The sequence below is a fragment of the Urocampus carinirostris genome, chromosome 17, assembly GCF_059441175.1.
Source record: "Urocampus carinirostris isolate Australia breed hairy pipefish chromosome 17, RoL_Ucar_1.0, whole genome shotgun sequence".
NCBI classification, from domain to species: domain Eukaryota; kingdom Metazoa; phylum Chordata; class Actinopteri; order Syngnathiformes; family Syngnathidae; genus Urocampus; species Urocampus carinirostris.
The window spans coordinates 195,229-218,728 of NC_142365.1; the positions used below are offsets into that span (position 1 = coordinate 195,229).

General features: G+C 43.5%; 2 protein-coding genes across 2 annotated transcripts; both read left to right on the forward strand.

The window, feature by feature from the left end:
* Positions 1 to 36: 36 nt before the first annotated feature.
* On the forward strand, positions 37 to 12,972 carry trpc2a (transient receptor potential cation channel subfamily C member 2a). Its single transcript, XM_088320936.1, has 13 exons — positions 37 to 852; positions 2,144 to 2,836; positions 4,226 to 4,426; positions 4,493 to 4,657; positions 5,335 to 5,509; positions 5,585 to 5,785; positions 6,637 to 6,799; positions 6,872 to 6,964; positions 8,549 to 8,741; positions 8,806 to 8,933; positions 9,458 to 9,527; positions 9,597 to 9,714; positions 11,922 to 12,972. Exons 1-13 carry the CDS (start codon positions 838 to 840, stop codon positions 12,584 to 12,586), a joined length of 2,880 nt encoding a protein of 959 aa, XP_088177062.1. The 5' UTR covers positions 37 to 837; the 3' UTR covers positions 12,587 to 12,972.
* A 1,469-nt stretch (positions 12,973 to 14,441) lies between these two features.
* rnf121 (ring finger protein 121) lies at positions 14,442 to 22,623 on the forward strand. The gene is made up of 9 exons (XM_088321484.1): positions 14,442 to 14,639; positions 16,093 to 16,130; positions 16,301 to 16,442; positions 16,518 to 16,672; positions 16,741 to 16,848; positions 19,035 to 19,155; positions 19,267 to 19,400; positions 21,149 to 21,250; positions 22,301 to 22,623. Exons 1-9 carry the CDS (start codon positions 14,562 to 14,564, stop codon positions 22,419 to 22,421), a joined length of 999 nt encoding a protein of 332 aa, XP_088177610.1. The 5' UTR covers positions 14,442 to 14,561; the 3' UTR covers positions 22,422 to 22,623.
* Positions 22,624 to 23,500: the final 877 nt, after the last annotated feature.

Consider the following 23,500-nt stretch of genomic DNA (forward strand, 5'->3'; position numbering starts at 1 on the left):
ATGGTGAAACTTTGCAACACAATGGGTCTCTGTAATAGAGGAAGGCAAGCTCTCGAGGAGACTTGGGATTTGGGAGGCAAGCTCTCGAGCGCACTTCTCGGCACTCAAAACGAAGGCCGTCTTGATTCGTAGTTCGCAGGCCCCAAGAGGCATGAGGAGTAGCCTGAGAAACTGTTAGTGACCCTTCAAGTTTTAGCTTTTTAGCGACACATTTTTAGGGTGCCTGGGAACGTATTCTTTTGACCTTGAATCAAAATCGTAAAACCACACACTTATTGAGGATAAATAATATAATGATATAAAAGTACAAAAACAAGTGTATATATAGGAATAAGAGTATAAAAGCCACATTCAAACCATCATTTCCCTTACTCTTGTATAACGACATTGAAGGCCATTCATTCATTAGTAATTTTACGCCTATCAGTCATCAAAAAAGTAGCCCGATCCCTAGATTAGGAGAGACCCGGCTGACGAAAGATATTGCATCAAAGCTACGTCGACGAAAGGAGAAAGACAATTCGGCGTCTGTGTTTTGCCCCGGCTAGGAACGGGCGCCGTTCCTCGGGGAACGAGCGCATCTGCCGCTCGTGCAGGAACGAGCCCTCTAATTGATATCCAGCCTCTGTTTTCAACGGAACAGGTTGGAGCAGAAACACTTTCAAGGCTTTTAATTGGCCCTTTCCCCAAAGGGGAATTGATTTCGCTCCCTTTCTTTTTTTTACCAACAGTCTCACATGCTCACAGACTTCCAAGGTGCTCCAGCGCTTGTTCCCGTCGCTGAAGGGGGAGAATCGATCTGATTTTTTTTGGGGGGTGTTTTTGTGAAAGTCAGGGATGCAAAACCTCACAGTAAGTAGCAAGATGATCCGTATTGTTGATTTTGAGTTTCTATGTATTTTGAAAAAGTTGCTCGGAGTTGGAACCGTATGCCAGAATGTGTCAAACGTATTCGAAATGAAAGAAGCAAATTTCAAACAGTTGAAAAGCATCAAGTTCTTTTGTTAGACTTTGTAGATGACCCCTGAGTGACCTTCACAAAATGTTGGATTTGCTGTTTTACTCCTGTTAATGAGCTTCTTCTTAGTTTACAGCAGTTCTTATTTGATGTTACGTTGCTGCCACCTAATTTAGTGGAGGTACAATTGCACTTTACTCTAGGACGGTTAAAAAAAAAGAATGTCCCCAATGCCCCACTATTTGAGAACCACCGGAAACAAAATAATAAAAAGGAAAACGAGAAAAAATAACTAAAAAGCAGAAAAAAATACTTTAAAAAAAAGGAAAAAATCAATAAATTAGAAAGGCTAGGGGAAAAATGAAGAAAAAATAAAACAAAACAAAAAAGGAATGAAAAAAGAAAGAAAAATAATGAAGCTAGAAAAAAAAAATGTAGACAGCTAGGGTAAAAAGAAATAGGAAGAAAAATGAAGAAAGCAAGCAGGAAAAAAATAAAAAAGGAGGAAAAAAGCAATGAAAAAAATATTGAAAAGCTAGGAATATAGAAACAAAAGAAGAAAAATAAATAAAAGTAAAATGCAGAACAAAAGACGTAAAAAGCTTGTGGGAAGAAACAAAATGAAAGGGGGCAAGGAAAAAAGACCCTGGTGCGTGTCGCTTTTTTCAGTATATTCATAATAATGTAATTTTCTGCACAAAATAAATGAACAAGTTTAAAAGAATTCTACTAAATAATAATAACTTTTATAATTTTCACTCTGTCGTAGACTTAAATCATTCAAACATTTTCACATTTTTTATATTATCTATTTTTTTGCATTAAGCACATTTTAACTAGAAGCCCTTCAGCGCTTCAACAAATCTATATACCCGAGCCGGATCCCCCTAGTGGGAGGTGGCTCGAGATCACATTCACCAAACGTACGTTCCACTTTGCTCTTCCCGACCCGACACCGAACATTAAAACACCCGGCGCAACAAGGGCCGAGTTGCTGTGCCAAGCAACCCTTAACAAATAAACTACAAAACACAAGAATAAACTATAGCTAATCCCCGAAAACCGTCGGAAACACGGTAACGATGCATACGGGCGAGACTCGGCTCCGGCAAGGTGCCGAATGGGTTTCAGGTAAGCCATTCGAAAGTATTCCCGCGATGCGCTAACGTAGTCCTCCTGCGGCAGCCCAAACAATGGCGCGAGATCATGAACAAGAAAATGCGGTTCCCTCCGGAGCTCCTGGCCGCCATCCAGGAGGGCAAAAGCCAGCTGGTGCGCAACCTGCTCAAGACGGGCGACGGCATCATCCGGCAGCTGGACGACTCTGAGGATCGCCTGTGGAGGGAGGCCCTCAACCTCTCCATCCGCCTGGGGAGCGAGGGCATCATGGACATCCTCCTCCGGGCCGTCAAGTTCGACTTCCGGCAGATCCACGAGGCCCTGCTGGTGGCGGTGGACACCAACCAGCCGCGAGTGGTCAAGCTCCTGCTGGACCGGCTGGACCAGGAGAAAGGCAACAAGATGGACGTGCGCTCCTTCTCCCAAGCCATCTTCGACCATTCCATCGACAACTCCCAGTTCGCCCCCGGGGTGACCCCCCTGACCTTGGCCTGCCAGAAAGATCTCTACGACATCGTGGCCACGCTCACCCGGAAGGGCCACGTGATCCCGTGGCCTCACCGGATCTCCTGCGCCTGCCTGGAGTGCCGCAACGGGCGCCAGTACGACCTGCTCAAGTTCTCCCTGTCCCGCATCAACACCTACCGCGGCATCGCCAGCCGAGCCTACCTCTCCGTCACTTCCGACGACGCCATGCTCAGCGCCTTCGGCCTCAGTAGCGAGTTACGCAAACTCTCCCGGAAGGAGCCCGAGTTCAAGGTCGGTTGAGGCGGGGGGGGGCGTACCTCTACGTACCGGCTACGTTCCTTCCATTGGCGAACGACTCGTGTCGTCGACGCCTTTTCCCAGATATCGTTAAATAAACGAGTATTTGGTCCCAAAAGCCTTCGAGTTCACCTTAAAGGGATACCCAAAATTCTAAAACACACAAATGTGTTAAAATAATATGCGTAGTATCCATTTATACGTCGTCGGTATATTCCGATTATTTTCCGTGATAATGCATTTTGAAGACGGTCTCGTCTTTGACTTCCTGAGCTGTGACGTCACGTAAAGAACGCAAGCCAGTCATCCTATTGGTTTACATGTCAATGAGTCAACAAGGTTTTGAGGGTTTTTAAACCAGGTTCCGGTAGTTTTTGTGGAAAATGCTGAGGCGTTGTGTTGTTGACTAAAACCGTGCAGTAAGCAGCCAAGATAACCTGGAGCCAACAACAACAAACACGATTACGGCAACAAACACGAAAACTGTCAAGAAAAATAACTACGAGAATGGCAGGCTAGCCAGCTAGACGACTGCTAACAGGGCTAAGATGCAAGCTAAGGAGGGAGCTATTTGGACAATACTATATCATTTGCAAGACACATGGTGGAAACACCAAAGGGAAAAGGCACGATCACATACCTAAAAAGGGGCAGAGGTAAAAAAGGAACGCACACTGTCCACAACAGCAGGTAAACTGACCTTACACAGCTTTTGATAATTGAAGCGCACAACTCGGACAAATGAGTCAGAAGTCACACAGCGACGCAGAAATCGAAGTTTTTACTCCAAGCACTCTGTGTTCGTTTTTCAACGGGACCCGTTACCGTTTTGGTCCTTGTAGTCCTCTGGTGACGTCACGGCTCTAGAAGCTCTATTTGAAGAATGAATTTCTCCAAATCCATGGCACGTGGAATATATTGGAACATATCTGCATGATTGTGAGAAGGAACACTACACATTCTTTGCCAAATTGAAAAAAGCCATTGAACACATCTTTCTGATCAATAAAGCCACATTCAAACGCTAGATTTGATGCGCCAAAAACAATAACGTATTTTCACGTTTTGGCACTCGGGGACAATGCTCCTGAAAACGTATGGTATTTTAAAGTTCGTGTATTTTATGTTCAATTATAGGTGTTTTTTTGTGATCAGTAAGATGCATTTTATCGCTTTTGGGGTTGGTTTTGGGAGGTCGGGAACGGATTCATTGGTTTTTAGTTATTTCTGGTAGAGAAAAATTCGTTGGAGATACAAGAATTTCTAGATACTAGCTTGTTCCAGGAAGGAATCGAACGTGACGTAGAGGTGTCATGGACTCTGTGCCTCACAGATGTTTTCCCCGAACACGCGTTTAACAATAAGCCAATCTTCCTGAAATAGCCCCAGTACCTAGCCCTGGAGGAGCTTTGTCAAGAGTTTGCCGTGGAGTTACTCGGCATGTGCCGCAACCAGAGCGAGGTGACCACCGTCCTCAACAGCTGCGGGGACGAGAGCCAGGAAGCCTTGGACGAGCAGGCCTTCGAGGAAGGGATCCCCAACCTCTCCAGACTGCGGCTGGCGGTCTACTACAACCAGAAGCAGGTCCTCCGTGATAAGAAGAGGAAAATGAAAGCTGTTTTTTACAGCTTCTGATTTGATTCCTTGCAGTTTGTGGCTCACCCCATCTGCCAGCAAGTCCTGTCCTCGATCTGGTGCGGCAACCTAGCGGGTTGGAAAGGCAGCCGGACGGCGTGGAAGCTCTTTGTCTCCGTCGGGATCTTCTTCACCATGCCGTTCCTCTGCCTGGCCTACTGGATCGCGCCCAAATCCAAAGTAATCGAAATTTAGTGTCATCGGATTAAAAACTGACCGTTACAGGTACTGTTTTCAGATGATCTAAAGACACGTCGACAAAAGAATCCGATTCAAGTCTTATTCTGACTGAGTATTCCGATTGAAGTAGTTGGGTTAGACCTTTTAATTTCCGTTTACTCGTAAATACACATATTGCTTGTTTCCCTAAACCGAAACATTTGTAAGCCCCAAAGCATTGTGGGTTTTGTAGTACAGAAACAGATGATCCACATCATCGCAACCTACTTGCTAAAAAGCCTCAGGTGATTGGTTGATTTCTTCAGGAATTTTCCGGGTTTTTCCACCCTCACAGTCAATGTATACATTTTTATATAATTTACATCACACAGTTGTATTGATCCATCTATAGTGTAAGTCTCTGTTTTGCCAAGTCACGTAGAAGTAGGAGAATTGTAGTGAACGCAGCAGCAGATGCGTCGAAAAATTCATCAAGGAAAGGATCTTCGTGACAAAAATTCCGAAACATCTATTTGCGTAACGACGTCGCTCTCGCTTTGCCCTTTTAATCGGAATCCTCACAAATGTCTACGGGGTTATTCGTCGGTCGCCGGTCACGTTCCATCGAATAGCTCCAGAACCGCAATACTCCAATCGGATTATTGCCGGTATGTAGACGCTCTGTTTCTCGTTTTCAGGTGGGGAAGATCATCAAGACCCCCGTGATCAAATTCCTTCTCCACTCCGCCTCGTATCTGTGGTTCCTCATCACGTTACTCGGAGAATCCATCACCATGGAGATGTATCGAGAGACCTTTGCCGCCAGGCAGCAGAACATCCTGCACAGCTCCTTCCACATGGTGTGGGTGGCCGGTGAGCGAGCCCCTTCCTGGTCGGCCAGGCCGCGTGGACGCCGCTTTACCTGCCAAGTGTCTCGTCTATATTTAGGTTTCTTCTGGTACGAGTGCAAGGAAGTGTGGATCGAGGGCTTGAGGAGTTACTTCCTCGACTGGTGGAACTGCTTGGACATGATGGTGCTCAGCATGTACCTGGCCTCTTTCTCACTAAGGATGGTCATCTTGCTCAAGGGCCATTTCCTCTGTCTCGACACCAATAGTTCCGAGGAATGTGTCTACTTCACCCAGACGGGTAAGAACCAACAAGACCGCGACCGCATAGTCTAAGCAGGTTTTTGTCAACCCGTCGTCGGGGGACACTGCCCAAGCGACTCCGGATCAAAAAATACAGATAAATAGATACTTTATTCATCCCCGTAGGGAAATTCACAATTCCAGCAGTATCCTTTTGTTGTTTATTAACAGATGAACAGGATGGCCTCGGGGTGCTGTGTTGTAGTTTAGCCACAGCGGAGTGGACGACGTCACACGCTAGGCCAAAAGTTCGACGTCCCTGCAGCAGATGGAAATCTTTGTGCCCGGGGTTACACCACCTCGTGTTCACGTAGATAGCGAGTCCGCCACCTCTTTGCTTCCCGCAGGCTTTTGTGTCTGTGTCTAACAGCGCTGAAGCCGGGTACCTCCACGTTAGCGTTCGGGATGCTAGACGTGAGCCACGTTTCTGTAAAACACAGCAAACGGCACTCCCTGTACGCTTTGATGTTTTTCACCAGCACAGCCTGTTCGTCGGTCTTATTTGGTAGAGAGTTGACATTTCCCATGATGACGGACGGTACCGAAGGCTTATAACGCCGCTAGCCGCTTAGCCTTCACCTTAGCTCCGGCTCTGCATCCACGATAGGGCCCCCTCATCACGCCGGCATGAGAATTCTTCAGGCCAAGGAGTTGATTCCTCGAATAAACACATTTTTGTGCGTTAAAACCCATAACCGTAGGATAGAAAGTGTAGTTGTCAAACGAGACAAAAACCCCGAAGATAGAAGCAGACACTTAAAACGCAAAATCCCAAAAAGAGCGAAATAACACGGAGCTGCTGTAAAGGCTGGCGCTGGCGACGTTAATAGGATTCTTTCTTTGCATCAGTGCGCGAGGACTGGCACCAGGAGGACCCTCAACTGATCGCCGAGGTTCTTTTCGCCGTGACCAGCATGATGAGCTTCACCAGGCTGGCCTACATCCTCCCGGCGCACGAGTCGCTGGGAACGCTCCAGATCTCCATCGGGAAAATGATCGACGACATGATGAGGTGACGGCACGCGGCGTTCTGGCGCCCTGGCCGTATTCGCGCGCTCATTTTCCGTCCGCGTGTCTTTCACAGATTCATGTTCATATTGATGATCATCGGAACGGCCTTCCTGTGCGGTATCAACAACGTCTACGTCCCTTACGTCATCTCTCCTCATCTGGGCAGGTGAGGAGCCTCCGCTTTCGTTTTTGTCAATTCAAGAGGTAAAGTCAGGAGTGACTTTAGTATCGCGAATGTGCCGAAATATTAGCCGTCGAGGCTAGCTAACTACGGTATCCTTTTTGAGTTGAATCCTTGAGGAAAGGTCTTTGGTCAGCAACCTTTTTGCTGTGGAGTGCCACTTTCAAATTTCCTTGGAAATAGAATTAGAATAGAATTGACTTTTATTGTCGTTCTTTGTAACCACGCACACAGAAGGAAATGTGGATACACCTGACCCGTACACTTAAACTAGCGAGCAGCCAAACAGGGCGCCGCCATTTTAAAGCCAACTGCTGTCTTGGGAGTCATTAGGTGAGCAAACCCCCCAATTCCAACCCTTAATGCTGAGCGCCAAGCAGGGAGGCAATGAGTATCAATGTTGTAAGGTATGACTCGGCCGTGGCTTGAACCAGCGACCTCCCTGTCTCGGAGCGGGCGCCCTACCATCTAGGCTACCGAGCTAGTAGTAAATCAATGTGCCAGGGTGTTTTTTCAGCGTGTTTTATATCCAACATAAATGTAAATGGTAATGGTAAATGGTCTGAATTTCTTTAGCACTTTTCAAGTCAATGAAGACTTCCCAAAGCGCTTTACAATGCGCTTCACACTTTTCCCTTTTACACACTAACTCACCGATAGCAGCGTCAGCCAGGCAAGAGCAACTACTTACTATCAGGGGGATTCGGGGTTCAGTGTCTTGCCCGAGGACACTTCGACATATAAGACGGAGGAGCCGGGAATCGAACCTGCGACTTCTTGATCCCGAGACGAGCGCTCTACCTCCTGAGCTAATGCACAAACAGCACGGTCATTCTTTTGCACAAAGTCCCAGTCATCTGTCCACGCTGACTGGAAAGAACTGGAGGAGCCGTCATAATTCGTTCATTTATTGCGCGCGTGTGTTTGTTGGCCGGGTTAAAACACGGATCTCTCCTCTGCGAGGCGCCGCGCGAACACACACTGACACGCGAAGCAGAGGAGGAGGGGCGCTAACGTAAAGCCTCTAAATAACACGGCGCGCAACTGAAAATGTCTCCATTTCAGGTCAAAATGCGCATTTTTTAAAAGTAATCATTATTTTTCCATGCGCTCGCGTGCCACTGGTTATCCAGTCTATGTGTCATAGATTGCCGACCCCTCGTCTAAAGGTTAGTCATTGCAGGTGAGGACTCTGCGTTTTTGTGTCTTCACTGTATTTCCACACGTGAACCAAATGGTGACTTTCGTTAAAAACACAGTTTTAAATGAAGAAATTGTGCTGAAATGCTAGGTGATTACTGTATCCAACTGTGCTAGTGAAGTACTATGGGCTCCTTGGTGACCTACTCTACTTATTAACAAAATGGCACAGTATTTGAGTTTAGACTATGTATTATTTTGAGACCTACTTAACTTCGATCTTAATTTGGGTTCTTCATTGCTGGGGCTCGGAGTTCCAAAAGTGTTTACTTTGACCACTCTTGTCCAAATTTAGGACGGAACAATGGCACCTTTTCAACCGGTTTTCGGGAACCCGTCCTTGGTTTTTCTCTGTCTCCTTCGTCGCAGGTTTAACGAGACGTTCGACTTTCTGTTGTGGACCATGTTCGGCGTGGCCAACCAAGACTACGTGGACATGCCGCAGTTTGCCTTGGCCGAGTTTGTGGGCCGGAGTCTGTACGGCATCTTCACGCTCGTCATTGTCATCGTTTTACTCAACATGCTGATCGCCATGATCACCAACTCCTTTCAGAAAATCGAAGTAAAGGGAATTTAAGCAAATTGAGCGAAAGTGTCCGTAGCTCATGCCAGCTCGTTCTTTTCAGGACGACGCTGACGTGGAATGGAAATTTGCCAGGTCCAAGCTGTATCTCAGCTACTTCCGAGAAGGCCTCACCATGCCTGTTCCGTTCAACATCATCCCTTCCCCGAAAGCTGTCTTTTACATTTTAAGGTGAGTTTTTAAAAAATGCAAAGAAAGGTCATCATCGTCTTGGACACTCTGTAAAGGTCTGTCATGGTGAAGGAGCTAAGCCACAAGTCGAAGCTCTCAATTTACCATGGGATCTCTTTTCATACCCTCACCTATGGTCACAAACTATCAGTTGTGACTGAAAGGACAACATCGCGTTTAAATGGGGCTCTCCTTTTGTAATAGGGTCAGAAAGTTTGGTCATCAGTGTTGATCTGTTGCTCCTTCACGTTAAGAGGAGCCAGTTGAGTTTGCTTAGCAATCCGGTAAGGATGTTTCCTGGATGCCTCTCTTGGGAGGGTTTCTGGGCATGTCTGACTGGCCGGAGGCCCCGGGGATGACCCGAGTTATGCAGGAGAGACTATGTCTCTCGGCTAGCCCGGGAACACTGCGGGATCCCCCCGGTGGAGGTGGACTGAGCGTCCGCTGTTCTCTTCTAAAGCCGGCCTTTCCCGCAACAACGGGAGTCAATGGAAGTTCACTCAATATTTGGAATCCTTTTCCAGGGGGATTTTCAGGCGCATCTGCTGCTGCGTTAACTGCAATTCTACAGCATACCCTCCGATTGCTTCTTTGGTAAGTTAAGGGTCTTGTAAACAAACTCATACAACCCATAATGATATTGATGTGGGGTTTTCTTCGCAGTCCAACAAAAAGGGCTCGGAGGAGAGCCAGGTTCCGTACCGCCAGCAGGTGATCAGAGCTTTGGTGCAGCGATACATCGAATCGGCTCGCAGGGAATTCGAAGAGACCAAGAGGAAAGGTAACGCGTGCGCCAAATCTGATTCCTATACTGTTGTAATATCCATTGACTCATTCAGTGCCACTGACGGTGATGGACTTTGTGTTTTCCCAGGTAGACATTAATCACAGTTTTTCAAGATTGTGACATTTATGAACAAAGCTGTAATTGGTGGTGACTTCTGACTTGAGTAGTTGTGATATCCTCATTTCAAAATGATTTTTACGCATTTTACTCCAATATCTATCAACTGTAATAGCAAATGAATGTAACATCTACGTGACAGTGGTCTGTCATTTCTGTGTCATAAAACTTAATTTAACGAGCGAAAACTCATTGATTTGACTCGTCTTTAATGTCATTGATATCAACGTTGATTAGGTTTGGCACTCTAAGTAAACGTGTATAATTAGGAAAAAAAGATAAAAGAGGCAGAAAAAAAAATGTTCATAAGCGATAATAATAGTGCAATGTTTGTGAATGAAAAAGAATAGTCATGGGTGTAACCGGACCATTTTTAGCAGTGCTCAAGCAAGCCCAAATTCCACCCAACCACATCTTATCCTGAATAAAGGACAGGATAGGCTCGAATAGGCTTTAAAGGACGCTAAAGAATAGAAGAGTGACATAAGTCTAGAAACTTCCACTGGGGTTGCAGATATTATCTTCGGAGGCTGAGCATTCCACGAGGATGGAGAACGCTCTCCACCCTGCAGATTTCTTCTTGGCTCTCGGAGTCACGAGTAGACAAGCATTTTCCGAGCGGAGGCAGGAACATAGGGGGAAATCACATCGACTAATGTTGCGAACCGCTATTCTTCACTATTGAAGAGCAGCTTCTGCTAAAGACTGCCGTCACAGTCTTGTTTCACGGACAGACTGAGGAGATCATTTCTCCCTCATGCCAAGAGGCTCTTGAACTCCACCCTGGAGAGTAAAAGCCCACATTAAACCCCAATCCCACGTTTGCATATGACCCTATTTTTATTACAGTTTGTATTTTTCGTAAGACTATTTAAAAGCTCTTTATTAACACGTTATATTGGGTATTTTTGTAGTCTATGTCTTTTATTTTATTATTTAACACAAGATCACTGCTGGAAGTGTGAATTTCCCTACGGGGAAGAATAAAGTATCTATCTAGACATCTATCTAGACATTGATCCATCTACTTTTTCATTGCATTATTATTATAACTTAGGCCAGTTTTCTAAGCACTACATGGTTAAGATTTGTTTGCCTGTTTATCCTGCTGGTTTTCTCTCTTTAATATCCTTATAACATGTTTTACCTTCGAGTGCCATGTCTAATCTTGTTGCATACAATCTTTTGCAACACTGATATCGATGACTATAGAGACAATTGAAATTAATTTATATGTTGTCAGTGTCTGAAAGTCATGAGAAGAAGTTAGCAGACAGCAGGGCAGACAACTCTGAAAAGTTGCCTGCCCAGCCATAAAATTGCCTGCCCCATTTTTCACAACTTGAAACGCAATAGGACGACTCATCGCAAAAAAAAACCCAAAACATTGTTGCAAAGTATTAAGGGTTGATAGTCAGAATATATTACACAACAACACTTTAAAATGAAGTTTATTATAACTACTTCTAACATTCATTCCATCTGCCATCAGTATGTACCTGTATTGACTCATCTTCATTCATGCCATGTTTGCAATGCGTCGTCCGCTACAAGCCACGTGAACTCCTCTTGCCACCATGCTTTTAATGTTCCTTTACGTTTTGTAGCGTCGTCCATTTTGTTAGCTTCTTTTGAATCTTTCTTTTGGGGCTGAGGTTTTGGCTTGATTTCTAACCACTTCTCCATTTTTCTTGGGTTTTCTGTGCATCTACTTTGGAAACGGATATGCAAATGCACCACCTTAGAACGCTCGGGAAAGCCCGGGAGCACAAAGTTAATCAATGCGGGCTTCTGATTGGCTGCCGAGTATGCAAATTGCCCAACAACCCGAAATTCCAAAATTTCCAAACCGAACGAAGAGTTCCAAAAATCTTTCGTTTTTTTTGTTTTCTTGAAAAAGTTATCAGCCACCCGGGGGAAGACATTTTGTAAGTTGTACGCCCAACGTAAAAGATGCATGCCCCGGGCGTCTAGGCAGACATTATTTCAGACACCGATTTTGTATATGAATTCAATAATACTGTATATACGACTTCCTTTCGCAGTCGTTCACTGTGACACTCAAGCTATATTGTTCCCATCAGATATCGGTAATCGTATTACGGAACTGAGCAAAACCGTCACGCGGATGCACGACGACCTGAAAGCGCTTCATCAGCATTTGGCGGAGGAGAGACACTCCCAATCCTCACCAGAAGAGGGCTCCTCTTTCCTGGGCAAATACATCTTTGGTGCCCGAAACAATTTCCGGGGCTTCAACAGCCCGCCCGAAGAGAAAACCACGGGGCGTGACGTGACCGTGCATTCCGGAGAGGAAGAAGAGGACCAATTCAAGGATTCCCACCCGGACCACGGCGAGAAAAGCGGAGAGATGGACCCGAGTATGACACGGCACGGTGATTTGGTCAAGATGGAGGAGGGGAGAGGTCGGCTGGAGGAAAGGATGCCGGAAGTTGACCGAAGTGACACGACGGAAGACGTTGCTCAGAATATAGAAGCAAAAGATATCGTTGGTGCTGGAACTGCAATCGAGGAAAACGTGGAGAACAAAGTCAATTTGTTTCAAAATATGGTGCTCCAAGATAAGAAGACGTTGGAGGCAAAGAGCTGCAAAAGTGCTCACCGGGATGAAAATCCGGTCAGCCTGATAACGATACCGTCGCCGTCTGGTAGCAGCAGTTCCCGGGATACGGGATTCGGTTCCGAAGACGGCGAGCCGACCAATGAGGAGCCGGAAGGAGAAAGCTGACCGATTTTGGAGCGTTTGGCAAACAATAATAATCGTTCGTTTACAAATTGAAAAGGAAAAAATCGTATAGCGTAGACTTCATGGATTGAATTTCGCATTTGTATTGTACGAAATCAAAATAAAAAAATAAAGTCACAAAACTCTCGGGTGGAATATTGTATGGTCAATCTGGATATTATGTTGAACCTATAGTAGACTCTGAAAATAAGGCGAGAAAAGATCAACGGATTTTGAACTTGCAAGGAGGACCGGGTGAAGAGCTTTCAGGTAAGAGAATTCCATCCCTTCTTTCTAGTTCCCCCTTTTTAAAAATTAAATCTTCAATGTTACAAAATACATCAGCCCTAAAGGTTGTGGGAATCAAAGAACTGCAACATGATTGGCCAATAGCGACAATGGCATAATAGTCGAAACGACAAACTACAGTGAGTCCATATAAGGAACTGGCATCCTATGAAATCTCCTTTGCATTTGTCCAACAGTAAAAACAGGATAAACTTCCATCCATCCATCCATCCATTATCTGCAGCGCTTATCCTCAGTAGAGTCACAGGGGTGCCGGAGCCCATCCCAGCTATCTTCCGGCAGTGGGGAGGGGACACCCACAACTGGTTGCCAGCCAGTCGCAGGGACGGCAGATGAGTGGTTAGCGCGTGTGCGGCACAGTTCTGAGGTCATGGGATTGAATCCTGTGTGGAGTTTGCATGTTCTCCCCGTGCTTGCGTGGGTTTCTTCCGGGCACTCCGGTTTCCTTCCACATTCCAAAAACATGCATTTCAGGTAAATTGGCTGGTCCAAATTGTCCCTCGGTGTGAATGAGCGAGTGAGTTGTCTGTCCCTGTCTGCCCAGTTGAGGGTGTCCCCTGCCCACTGCCCAAAGATGGCTGGGATGGGCTCCGGCACCCCCGTGACCCTACTGAGGATAAGTGATGCAGATAACGGATAAACAGAATAAACTTAACACTGGGAAGAATAAATTATTAATGGATTGTTTCTTGGAGACTGGCTTACGTTATAAAAATAGTGCAATGGTTGTAAATGAAAAATAATAGTGCATCGAAACAATAATGGGCGTAACCTGACCATTTTTGATAGCATTTAAACAACTCTTGTCCTTAATAAAGGACATGATAGGCTTAAATATATTGGAAAAACGCTTCATAAAAAATGAAAAAAGTAAAACAAAGCAGCGTCGGAAATACTCCACTGCCCTGAAATGGTTCTGTCGGTTTCCTCCTCTTTGGCTCAGGTAGTGTCACTTGCGGCATGGTGGCGGAATCTGCGGAGGCTCTGCTGTATTACTCATTTTTACTCCTATCCAATGATTTATTTATTTCACCATAATCTTTTATGTTTTAGTAAAAAAATATTGAAATAAATAAAGACTATACTTAAAATGAGAACATGGATCAGCTACACCAGCTTATCTGTTGTTTTGATATGTTCAAAAAGAATTATACAAAAAAAGTACTTTTTTGTATACTATTTTCACCTTGTACATTTTTATACAAACAACTTTAAAGTCAAGCAATACAGAATGACCGGCTCCTGTCGTTCAGTTTAAAGAGCCGGCACATCAATTATTTACGTTCGCGAACGACACATTACGAGTGACCGGGGTTGCTTTCTTTGGTGCTGTTTATTGTGTCTTGAGAATATTCTTAATTTAGTTAATTTTTTTAATGTTATTTAAAAAAAAAAATTTAATCGTACGATGTTCAATTGAGGCTATAAAAAAGAAAAGAAAAAAAGGTAGTCGGTAACAACTGGTGATGGGAAATATCAGCGAAAGAGTTGAAGATAATCATAAGGGTTATAGTATGTCGCGTCAATTTGAAACTTTATTTTGAAGCCCAATTTGAAACTTTATTTTGAAGCCCAAAGCAGGAAGTCTAGCACCGGAAGTAGCCCCATGACATGTTGCTAATCAACTGGGTTGCTAATGGCTCCCGAAAGATAAAGCAAGCTTGTAAAGATGGCCGGAGTGTTTGACGTGGAGGTGGATGGAGTGGAGCACGATCACTTACCGGAGCATCACGATGAGGCCGTGCAGGTGAGTAAAACATATCCCACCTTCGCTCGTGAAACGGACTTGCTCCGGGGAGCTAACGTAGAAACGTTAGCTTGTGCTCTCGGGTTTAGCCCGGCGTCAGCGCTTCTTCTTTCACTTAATCGCGCTATTAATAGAACAAATGTCTTCTCTCGTCTTTATTCAATCTTAACTTATTGGACTTTGAACGATACATGATATCATTCCAGTGATTAACGCGAGTGAAATGTGTATTTTCCAAGCCATTCCACTGGCGAAGGTTCATTTCCGCACATCTGTCACTTGCTTTTGAAGAAATGGTTTCTGCATCAAAACTCCGATTATGGCGAACTGCCTTTAGACTTAACGCTGTCTTTAAATACATGAACTATTTTGCGACATTGTAAATAAACAGGGGACGTGGTTGATGGGGGTCAAAGTTTACGCAATGCTTTCCGAAAGGTGCGGCCATTAGTGGCATTGCCAAATAATGAATGCATCCGTCAAGCCGGATTTATGATCAGTATTGCAGCGTGTGTTGGCTTGGAGAGGGATGGGCGGCACCAGGATGTACTTGCCCAGGACACACCATGGGAAAGGGTGCCCCGCCCCTAAATGTTAAGGGATTCAACCAACCAACCATAACTAGTGACCGGGTGGAAACATTTGTTGGCTTGGAGAGGGATGGGCGCCACCAGGCAGTACTTTCCCAAGACACACCACAGGAAGTGGTGCGCCTACAACCCTAATGGTAAAGTTCAACCTCTCAACAAACCTTAGAAACTGTCATGCATAAAGTAAAAAAATAGAAAATGAATCAAATGAAAGCAACTTTCACTTAGAACAAAGTACAGTTACTCGTAGATCCTTGAAAAGTCCCAAAAGGCATTTCATTCATTATTCTAAAAAGTAAGCATTCGTTGGGATTAAAATGTCTCAAAATCTCATTTTTGAAGGTCTTAAATGTTAACAATTCAATTTTTTGGTTTTTAAAGGAGCAACCATTTCTGCAGGGTGAAGAAAATTATATGTATGGATCTGTATCGGTGACTATTCAATATTTGCGCATTGGTCTGTAAGTTTTGACATTGAACGTCTTTAGTTTTCACTCAAGGACCACCTGCAGGTAAAGTCGTTCCTTAATATTAATTCATTTCTTCCTCATGCCATGAGGCTCTTGAACGCCACCCGGGGGAGTAAAAACCCACATGAAACCTCACCCCCACATTTGCATATGACCCTATTTTTATGACAGTGTGTATTTTCCGTAGCACTATTTAAATACTCTATAGCAAAACGTTGTATTGGGTATTTTTGTGTTCTATATCTTTTATTATTTTATTTTTCAACACAAGGATACTGCTGGAAGTGTGAATTTCCCTACGGGGATGAATAAAGTATCTATCTATCTATCTATCTATCAATGTGTCCAGTGACCGATCCCACCGTGATCAAATGTATTTCTACTTGTTTGCAGTTGGACGTGTCCAAGCTCTCGCCGGAGCAGAAGTGGAGGTTTGTGTTTTATCAACCTAAACTCTCAGTGGATTAAAATGTCTTTGTGGCCTGCAGGCGTGTACAAGTAAACAAGTTCTTTTTCGTCGTTTTCATTAGCAATTCTTTTAAATATGTCAATGTTTAATGATAGTTTTTTTCCCGTGCTAACTTCCGTGTTTGATCACCAGAGTGGAGCACGCCAAGATGCACGCCAAACACAAAGGCCACGAGTCCATGCACGCGGAGATGGTGCTGATCCTCATCGTCACGCTGGTCATCGCCCAGCTCGTCCTGGTGCAGTGGAAGCAGAGGCATTCAAAGTCTTACAACGTAAAGAAATCTGCCGCTTTAATCGCCATTTTCCGTACCGCCTTATTGATTTGAGCATATGCTGCCGTCTTGTAGCTGGTGACTTTGTTCCAGATGTGGGTAGTCCCTCTTTACTTCACGACCAAGCTTCACTGGTGGAGGTTCCTGATCACGTGGTTTATCTTCTCCGTCATCACAGCGTATATTAGCCACCGTGCCACTCGCAAGCCTCTGGCCTGCACGACCCCAAGGTAAAAAGGGGATGTTTGAAAGGAAAATGGCCAAGTTTTGAAGGGTGTTGTCTTCTTTTCGGATGCAGATTGGTGTATAAGTGGTTCCTTCTTCTCTACAAGATCAGCTACGCCACTGGGATAGCTGGCTACACTGCTGTCATGTTTACTCTCTTTGGTATCAATCTCATATTCAGGTAGGGATCTTTTTATTGTGACAGTCTGTTCGCGGTGCCATTGTTTTATCATGTGTATACTTGAAGAACGTTTGGAGAGCTATGGCCACTAGATGGTGATGTTTCCCTCAATGTTGAGGATTATATTATCCGAGGTATTTTAAGGGTTTGTACGGGCCTTCATGTGGGGCAGGGGTCGGGAACCTATGGCTCGCGAGCCATATATGGCTCTTTCTATGAGTATCTGTGGCTCAGAGACCAATTTGATTGCATGCAAAATTTCTCCATCTTGTTCAAAACCGGAGTTGTCCCTATCCAAGTACACGTAAAGCCAAACCAAAGCTAAACACGAGGGTAACACTTCGCAGTATATATAGGGCACGTTTTTCACTACAATTTACAGTCAAGGTGTCACACAAAAAAAGGGGGAAAAAAAACTCGTTTTGGCTGTACAACGCTAAATAATCCTTTATTTAAAAGTTCACTATATAATCTGTGTTCAGTGTTCAGATACTTTACGATGAATCCAAAGAACTGTAAATATACCAAAACACCGGAAGAGAACTTAGTCATTTGATTGGGTGAGTAGGAGGGATGGGTGGAGCTATGCAAAAAGTACAAGCATTCCCTCCCATCTCTCGCCAAAGGTAAGCACATAAGGCTCCCTATTCTCAGAATGTTGTGACGTTTTTACAAAATAAATGCTTGCATCTGGTTTTGAAACCAATATGTATGAAAAAAGGGTCAAAAGGAGTTGAACCGATCTTGAGTAATTGCAAGAAAGAGACAAGTTTAAAGTGGTATGTTTGTTGAATTTGGGACAGGGGCTCTGGCATTATTCTCTTTTCATAATTTTTATCAAATCATCAAAAATAAATGTGCTGAAGACTAAGCTTTTGTCTGGGGCGCGGGTTTAGCAATTTAGTAAATTTGTCTCATAATATATGGTATGGCTCTTTCCCAAAATAAAATTAATATTTTTTGCTTTTATGGCTCTTTGAGTCAAAAAGGTTCCCAACCCCTGATGTGGGGTCTAAGACGCAGACCACTGACGTGTGGGAGAGCTATAAATTGGCTACGGTAGAAAATACACCAGGCAAGAGACTTGTTAAGTTTTTGAACCAGCTGCAGCCGGGGAGAGAAGCAGAGAAAACGAGCAACTCGCTCGTCCACACTCTCTCACTCACTATCACTCTATTTTAACAATGATAATTCTCATTGGTGCTTATAGTGACTACTGGCAGTTTTGTGGTGTGTGTTGACCATTATACAAAGTATCTTTGAACCTGCTGCTAGAAGTGGGGCGCCAAAGCACCAGGATCACCCATAGCTAAGTGTCCTGTTCTGTGCATTACAAAGACAAAACCTGGGGGCTTGAGTCAGAGGGGACGAGCCACCGGCGTCAAAGCTCCCATTTGTCTGCCCTAACTACGAGTTTTGCAGATATGTCTGTTTTGTTTTCTTATGAAAAGTCCTTCTTATGATTGTATCTCCATTTATTTAGTTTTCACTCATAATCATAAATATTATAATAATAACAAGAACAACATTTAACAATAAGAATTGTCATGTAGTTGATAATAATAACAAAAATAATAGGCATGATAATAGTTATTATAATAATAATAAGCTTGAATAATGGTTTGTGCCAAATCAATTCATTTTTTTCTCATCAGACCAGAGGATGTCTTGCTAGTAGGCCTTTGTTGACATACTTCTTCAGTTTTTTCAGTGATGTTCTATTAAACATTATAATGAAATCTCTGCAGAAACGGGGAGGGGTGTACTCACTTTTTCGACATGATGTATTTGGGGAAAGTTTTGCCCTAAAAACAAATCTATATTTTGCATTTACTCGTGATCTAAAAATCATAGGTCTAGATAAAGCACACGCAAGATTACAAATCGCATCTGTATATTCCAGCTATATTTGTGGCTCTTCAAAATACATGATTTCCACTGGATTTCTTTTTCAATTGGATATGAAGATATTGAAAAATTGGTTTGATAGAGCTTGAATTTGGCCATAAAGAAGGTGTATAAAGTGCTTTTATTTTCTTGTTAAAACCATAAGTATCCCTCGTTTGTTTCCATAATCAAACCGTCACAATCTAGGCTTTCTTTTTCCGATCATGAGCAGAAACTGACCTTAGGAGATTGGGTGATTTGAATGATCAATCTAATCAATCTGTTGTTCCTGCGTGAAGGATAAAGCCAGAAGATGCAATGGACTTCGGCGTGTCCCTGTTATTTTACGGCCTGTATTACGGGGTCCTCGGAAGGGACTTTGCCGAGATGTGTGCCGACTTCATGGCGTCGACGGTCGGGGTAAGGAAGGGACCCGATCGTTTGTTGCCGGTTTTGTGTCGATGGTAGGAATGTCAAGGGATGGATCCCGATGGAAAAGTTAACGCCTGTCGTCTCGTACCCCTCCTGTAGTACTACAGTGCTTCGGGCATGCCAACCAAGCATCTGTCAGATAATATCTGCGCCGTGTGCGGTCAAGCCATCCTCGTCGATGTCAGTGAGGAGGGCATCATAGAGAACACGTACAGATTATCCTGCAACCACGTGTATCCTTCATCTGACACCGGTGTTTACCAATGGACTTGTTTTCCCTCATTTCTTTTGACCTTGAAATGTCTTTCACGAAAGACACCTGGAGGCTCTGAGTGTTATTCCAGGGCTCGCCAAGTTTCAAGTTTTGTTTGAAAAGGGACGAGTGTTCTCCATAAACTCACGTACCATAACATTTTAAACGAATCCTAATTCTCAATGTCTGTCCCGAGAAGGACTTTTACGGAAAAAAAACTTGCATTAAATCAGTGTCTGAAACTCATGACAAAAAGTTAGCGGACACCAGGGCCCAGCCATAAAGTTGCCTGCCCCATTTTTCACAACTTCAAACACAATAAGACCACTCATCGCAAAAGCATTGCAAAGTATGAAGGATTAATCATCAGAATAATATAACAGAACAACACTTGAAAATGAAGTTTATTCAAAATCTACTTATAACATTCATTGCGTGTATATGACATGGCTGTTTTCCATCCGTATGTACCTGTATTGACTCATCTTCATTCATGCAATGTTTGCGTTGCGTCATCTGCTCCAAGCCATGTAAACTCCTCTTTCCGCCATACTTTTAATGTACGTTTACGTTTTGTAGCGTCATACATTTTGTTAGCTTCTTTTGAATATTTCTTCCGGGGCTGAGGTTTTGGCTCGATTCCTAACCACTTTTCTTGTGTTCTCTGTGCATCTACTTGGGAAAATGATGCGCAAATGCACGACCACATAACACTCGGGAAAGTCCGGAAGCACTAAGTTATTCGACGCGGGCTTCTGATTGGCTGCCGAGGATGCAAATTGCCAAACAAACCGACAAACAAACCGAACAAAGATTTCGAAACCGGAATAAAGCAAACGTTTGATTTGAAAAAAATAAAACCTAGAAAATGACCATTATTTTTTTCTTGAAAAAGTTGTCGGCCACGCGGGCAGAGACATTGTGTAAGTTGTACGCCCGACGTATAAGATGCACGCCCCGGGCGTCCGGGCAGACCTTATTTCAGACACTGATAAAATACACAATAATATGAAAGGATTTTTGTTATTTGTTTCAGGATTTATTTAGAAAACCAATGAAATTTGCTTTTTAACTTGTTGTTGTATTCAGTGAAAGTAAACCGAATAGCAACTAGACCATTGGTTCTCAACTCGAGGACCTAGCGTTCCACCCTAATGACCGGCTGCGTCCCAACTCTAGAAGTAAATCTCACTTCTCAAATGTATCCAATGAAAGCATTGTGCTGTTAAAAGTAGGCATTGTATAATATATTCACCTTTTTCACCAAAACGACCGCAAGTACCATGCGTAATCACATAAAAGTGTAAACGCCTTTAAAATAGCCACATACTTAAAGAAGTATATCTGAGCAATGCTGATTACTTAATTGTTTAGTTAATAAAGTTGAATATACTGGTAAAGAGCTAAAAATAGAACGTTTTTGAAACAATTGCTTTATCTTAGTGGCAGACATTTGTTTAAAATGTTTGTGAATCGCAATTATTTCCTTATTAGACTTGATCATTATTGTCAGTAACTTTCTCTGGACCCATTATTATAGATTGAAAAAGGAAATAAACAAAATCGCAATAAAATGAAATGTGGTCCCTCTTAAACACCATTGGCCCCAATGGACTGAAAAGGAAAAAGATTGAGCAGGGCATTATCGCCATCCTCTGTGTAATTGACCCAATCCAAGGTGAAAACCAATTCCTGCCAATATTTGTCGTGCCTTAACCTTGCGTCCAGGTTCCATGAGTTCTGCATAAGAGGCTGGTGCATCGTGGGAAAGAAGCAGATGTGCCCGTACTGCAAAGAGAAGGTGGATCTGAAGAGGATGTTCAGTAACCCGTATCTTTTTTCTGGATATTGTTATAATATTCTAACATTTCCAGTCTTTTTATTGTAGGATTCGTCTCTTGTTATACGGTACAACTGGGATGTGCGATATGAGAATCCTGGCTCGTCATCAGAACTCATACTCAGTACCGATAACGTAGTTTTAATTTTCTTCCGCCTGCAAATAAGATGTTTTTTACTTAAAGAAATACCCTTTTAAAAACATTTTGTTTCCATTGATCCTAATTTCTAGCTCATGATTTTCAAATGGCCACTAGAGGGCAGTCGATACTGGTATCATTTTCCATTGCTAGTACTAACACTTGACCGAGTTGCCGTTGCCACTGATACCTGGTATCAACAATATTCTAAAATGATTACAAACTCATCCTTTTATTCTTGCATTTCCTGCAGAGAATTTGCCTGGCGACTAAGCTCGAGGTGGCTTTTTTTTAACGGATGTACCGTATTTATTCGTGGTATAAAGCATATTTTATTCTAACTGAACAAAGACTCAAAGTTTGGGTGCGCTTTATACACCAGGTTTTACGGTGTATTTGTGCAAAATATCGGATGCAACGGGAATCGAACCCGGGTTGCGGCTGTGAGAGTGTTCAATCTTGGTCTCAAATTTGATTTTAAAATGAATGAAAAAGTCCTTAAAAGTCTTGAATTGAACACGCTTCAATCTGTCGGGATTTTGGCCAGTTGCAAGCTTTTTTTATTACAGTCCTTAGCCTTTGACAACCTATGAGGGCTTGTTTTGAAAAAAAAAACAAAAAAAAACAATTCGAACCAATAGTGACTGATCCAAATGTTGATTGACACATTGGTTAACCAATGTCATTTCCAACGTCAACATGTACACAATTACAGTGTGTACTCATATCAGAGCTGAGTAAGAAATGAGCGCAAAGCCAAGTGTTATTCATTTTGACGCACCATCATTACGTGCAAGTGTGCAAAATCAAGGATTGAGTTCTAGACAGAAAGGTCAACCGTTTCCAACTCTTTCACAATGTCTAAAAATGGCCCTATTTTCCTTAACGCGAGGCGACGTAGCTGGGAGAGGCCCCACGTGATGTACGGACAACTCTTGGACTGGCTCCGCTACCTGGTGGCGTGGCAGCCGGTTATCATTGGCTTGGTACAAGGCATCAACTACGTCCTCGGTCTTGAGTGACCCGCGAGGGCGGGACACGGACACTAAGCACATAGAGTTGCAATGAACGTTGCTTTCGACCAGCGTCTCTACTTTTTGTATATATTCTTCAATACTAAGAATTCGATTCATAGAAAGATCCAGGGAATCCTCCGGTTTTTCTTCAAGCCCTAATTGTTTTTTTTTGCAACTGATGCTCCAGTAAAGATGTTCATCATCATCATCATCTTCTTCTTTCTGAGTTCAAGTGACGGCGTGTTATAATTTGCCACTAGAGGTCGTTGTCGCTTAGACCGGAGCTGAAGCGTATTCGAAGAAGACAAACCAGGAAGGATACTGAAAAATTGAAGGCCCGCTTCCACATTTTATTGCCTGGGCAAAAGGAGGAATTTCAGCCATCGCATGTTAATCCCAGAGCCAGCCGAATATACGCACGGAGCTGCTGAAAGGAGTGAAAAGCTGGAGTTGGTCAGAGCTGGTGCGAGAAGCTACTAAACCCTCCATTGAGATTGCAAGAGTAAATCAGAAGGTGCCAAGTCAGGGGAGCGCTGAACTCTGACATGCTTGCATGACTAGCTGTGAAAGGGGACTTACTTAGCTTACAGTAGCAGTCGTGAACTAAAAGTTGCAGCCAAGAGGCTAGAGAGGGAAACGGTTGGAAAAAAAGTTGAAGATGCCTGTTACATAGGACTTGGCCACCATCACATACAGTGCCCAGCTGTTGAATATTTTCCTCAGGTTTTTGAGTTTTTCCTTGTCCTCATGTAGGTTTTAGATCAGGGTATGGTGTCATAATAGTCTGTGGTTTGTAGTCTGATCTTTTTTCCAATGATCACAGTGCAGTGTGCTGAGGTTAGTGTCTGAGGCACAGTCCGATTTACAAAGAAATGAACTTGATTGGCAGAGCATGAAAAGAATATACTCACTAAGAATACAGATAGTTTATCTTGTATTTAAAAAAAATGTCTAGGAAGAAAAAAACAAATACCGGATGGCTGGACTTGCTGTTAGCTTGCTAATCCTATGACTCATTCTATTGTTTGGAGCTGAGGTGTCTGCCCTATCCGAGTCCTTGGTCTCTCTACTGCCATCTGCCATGA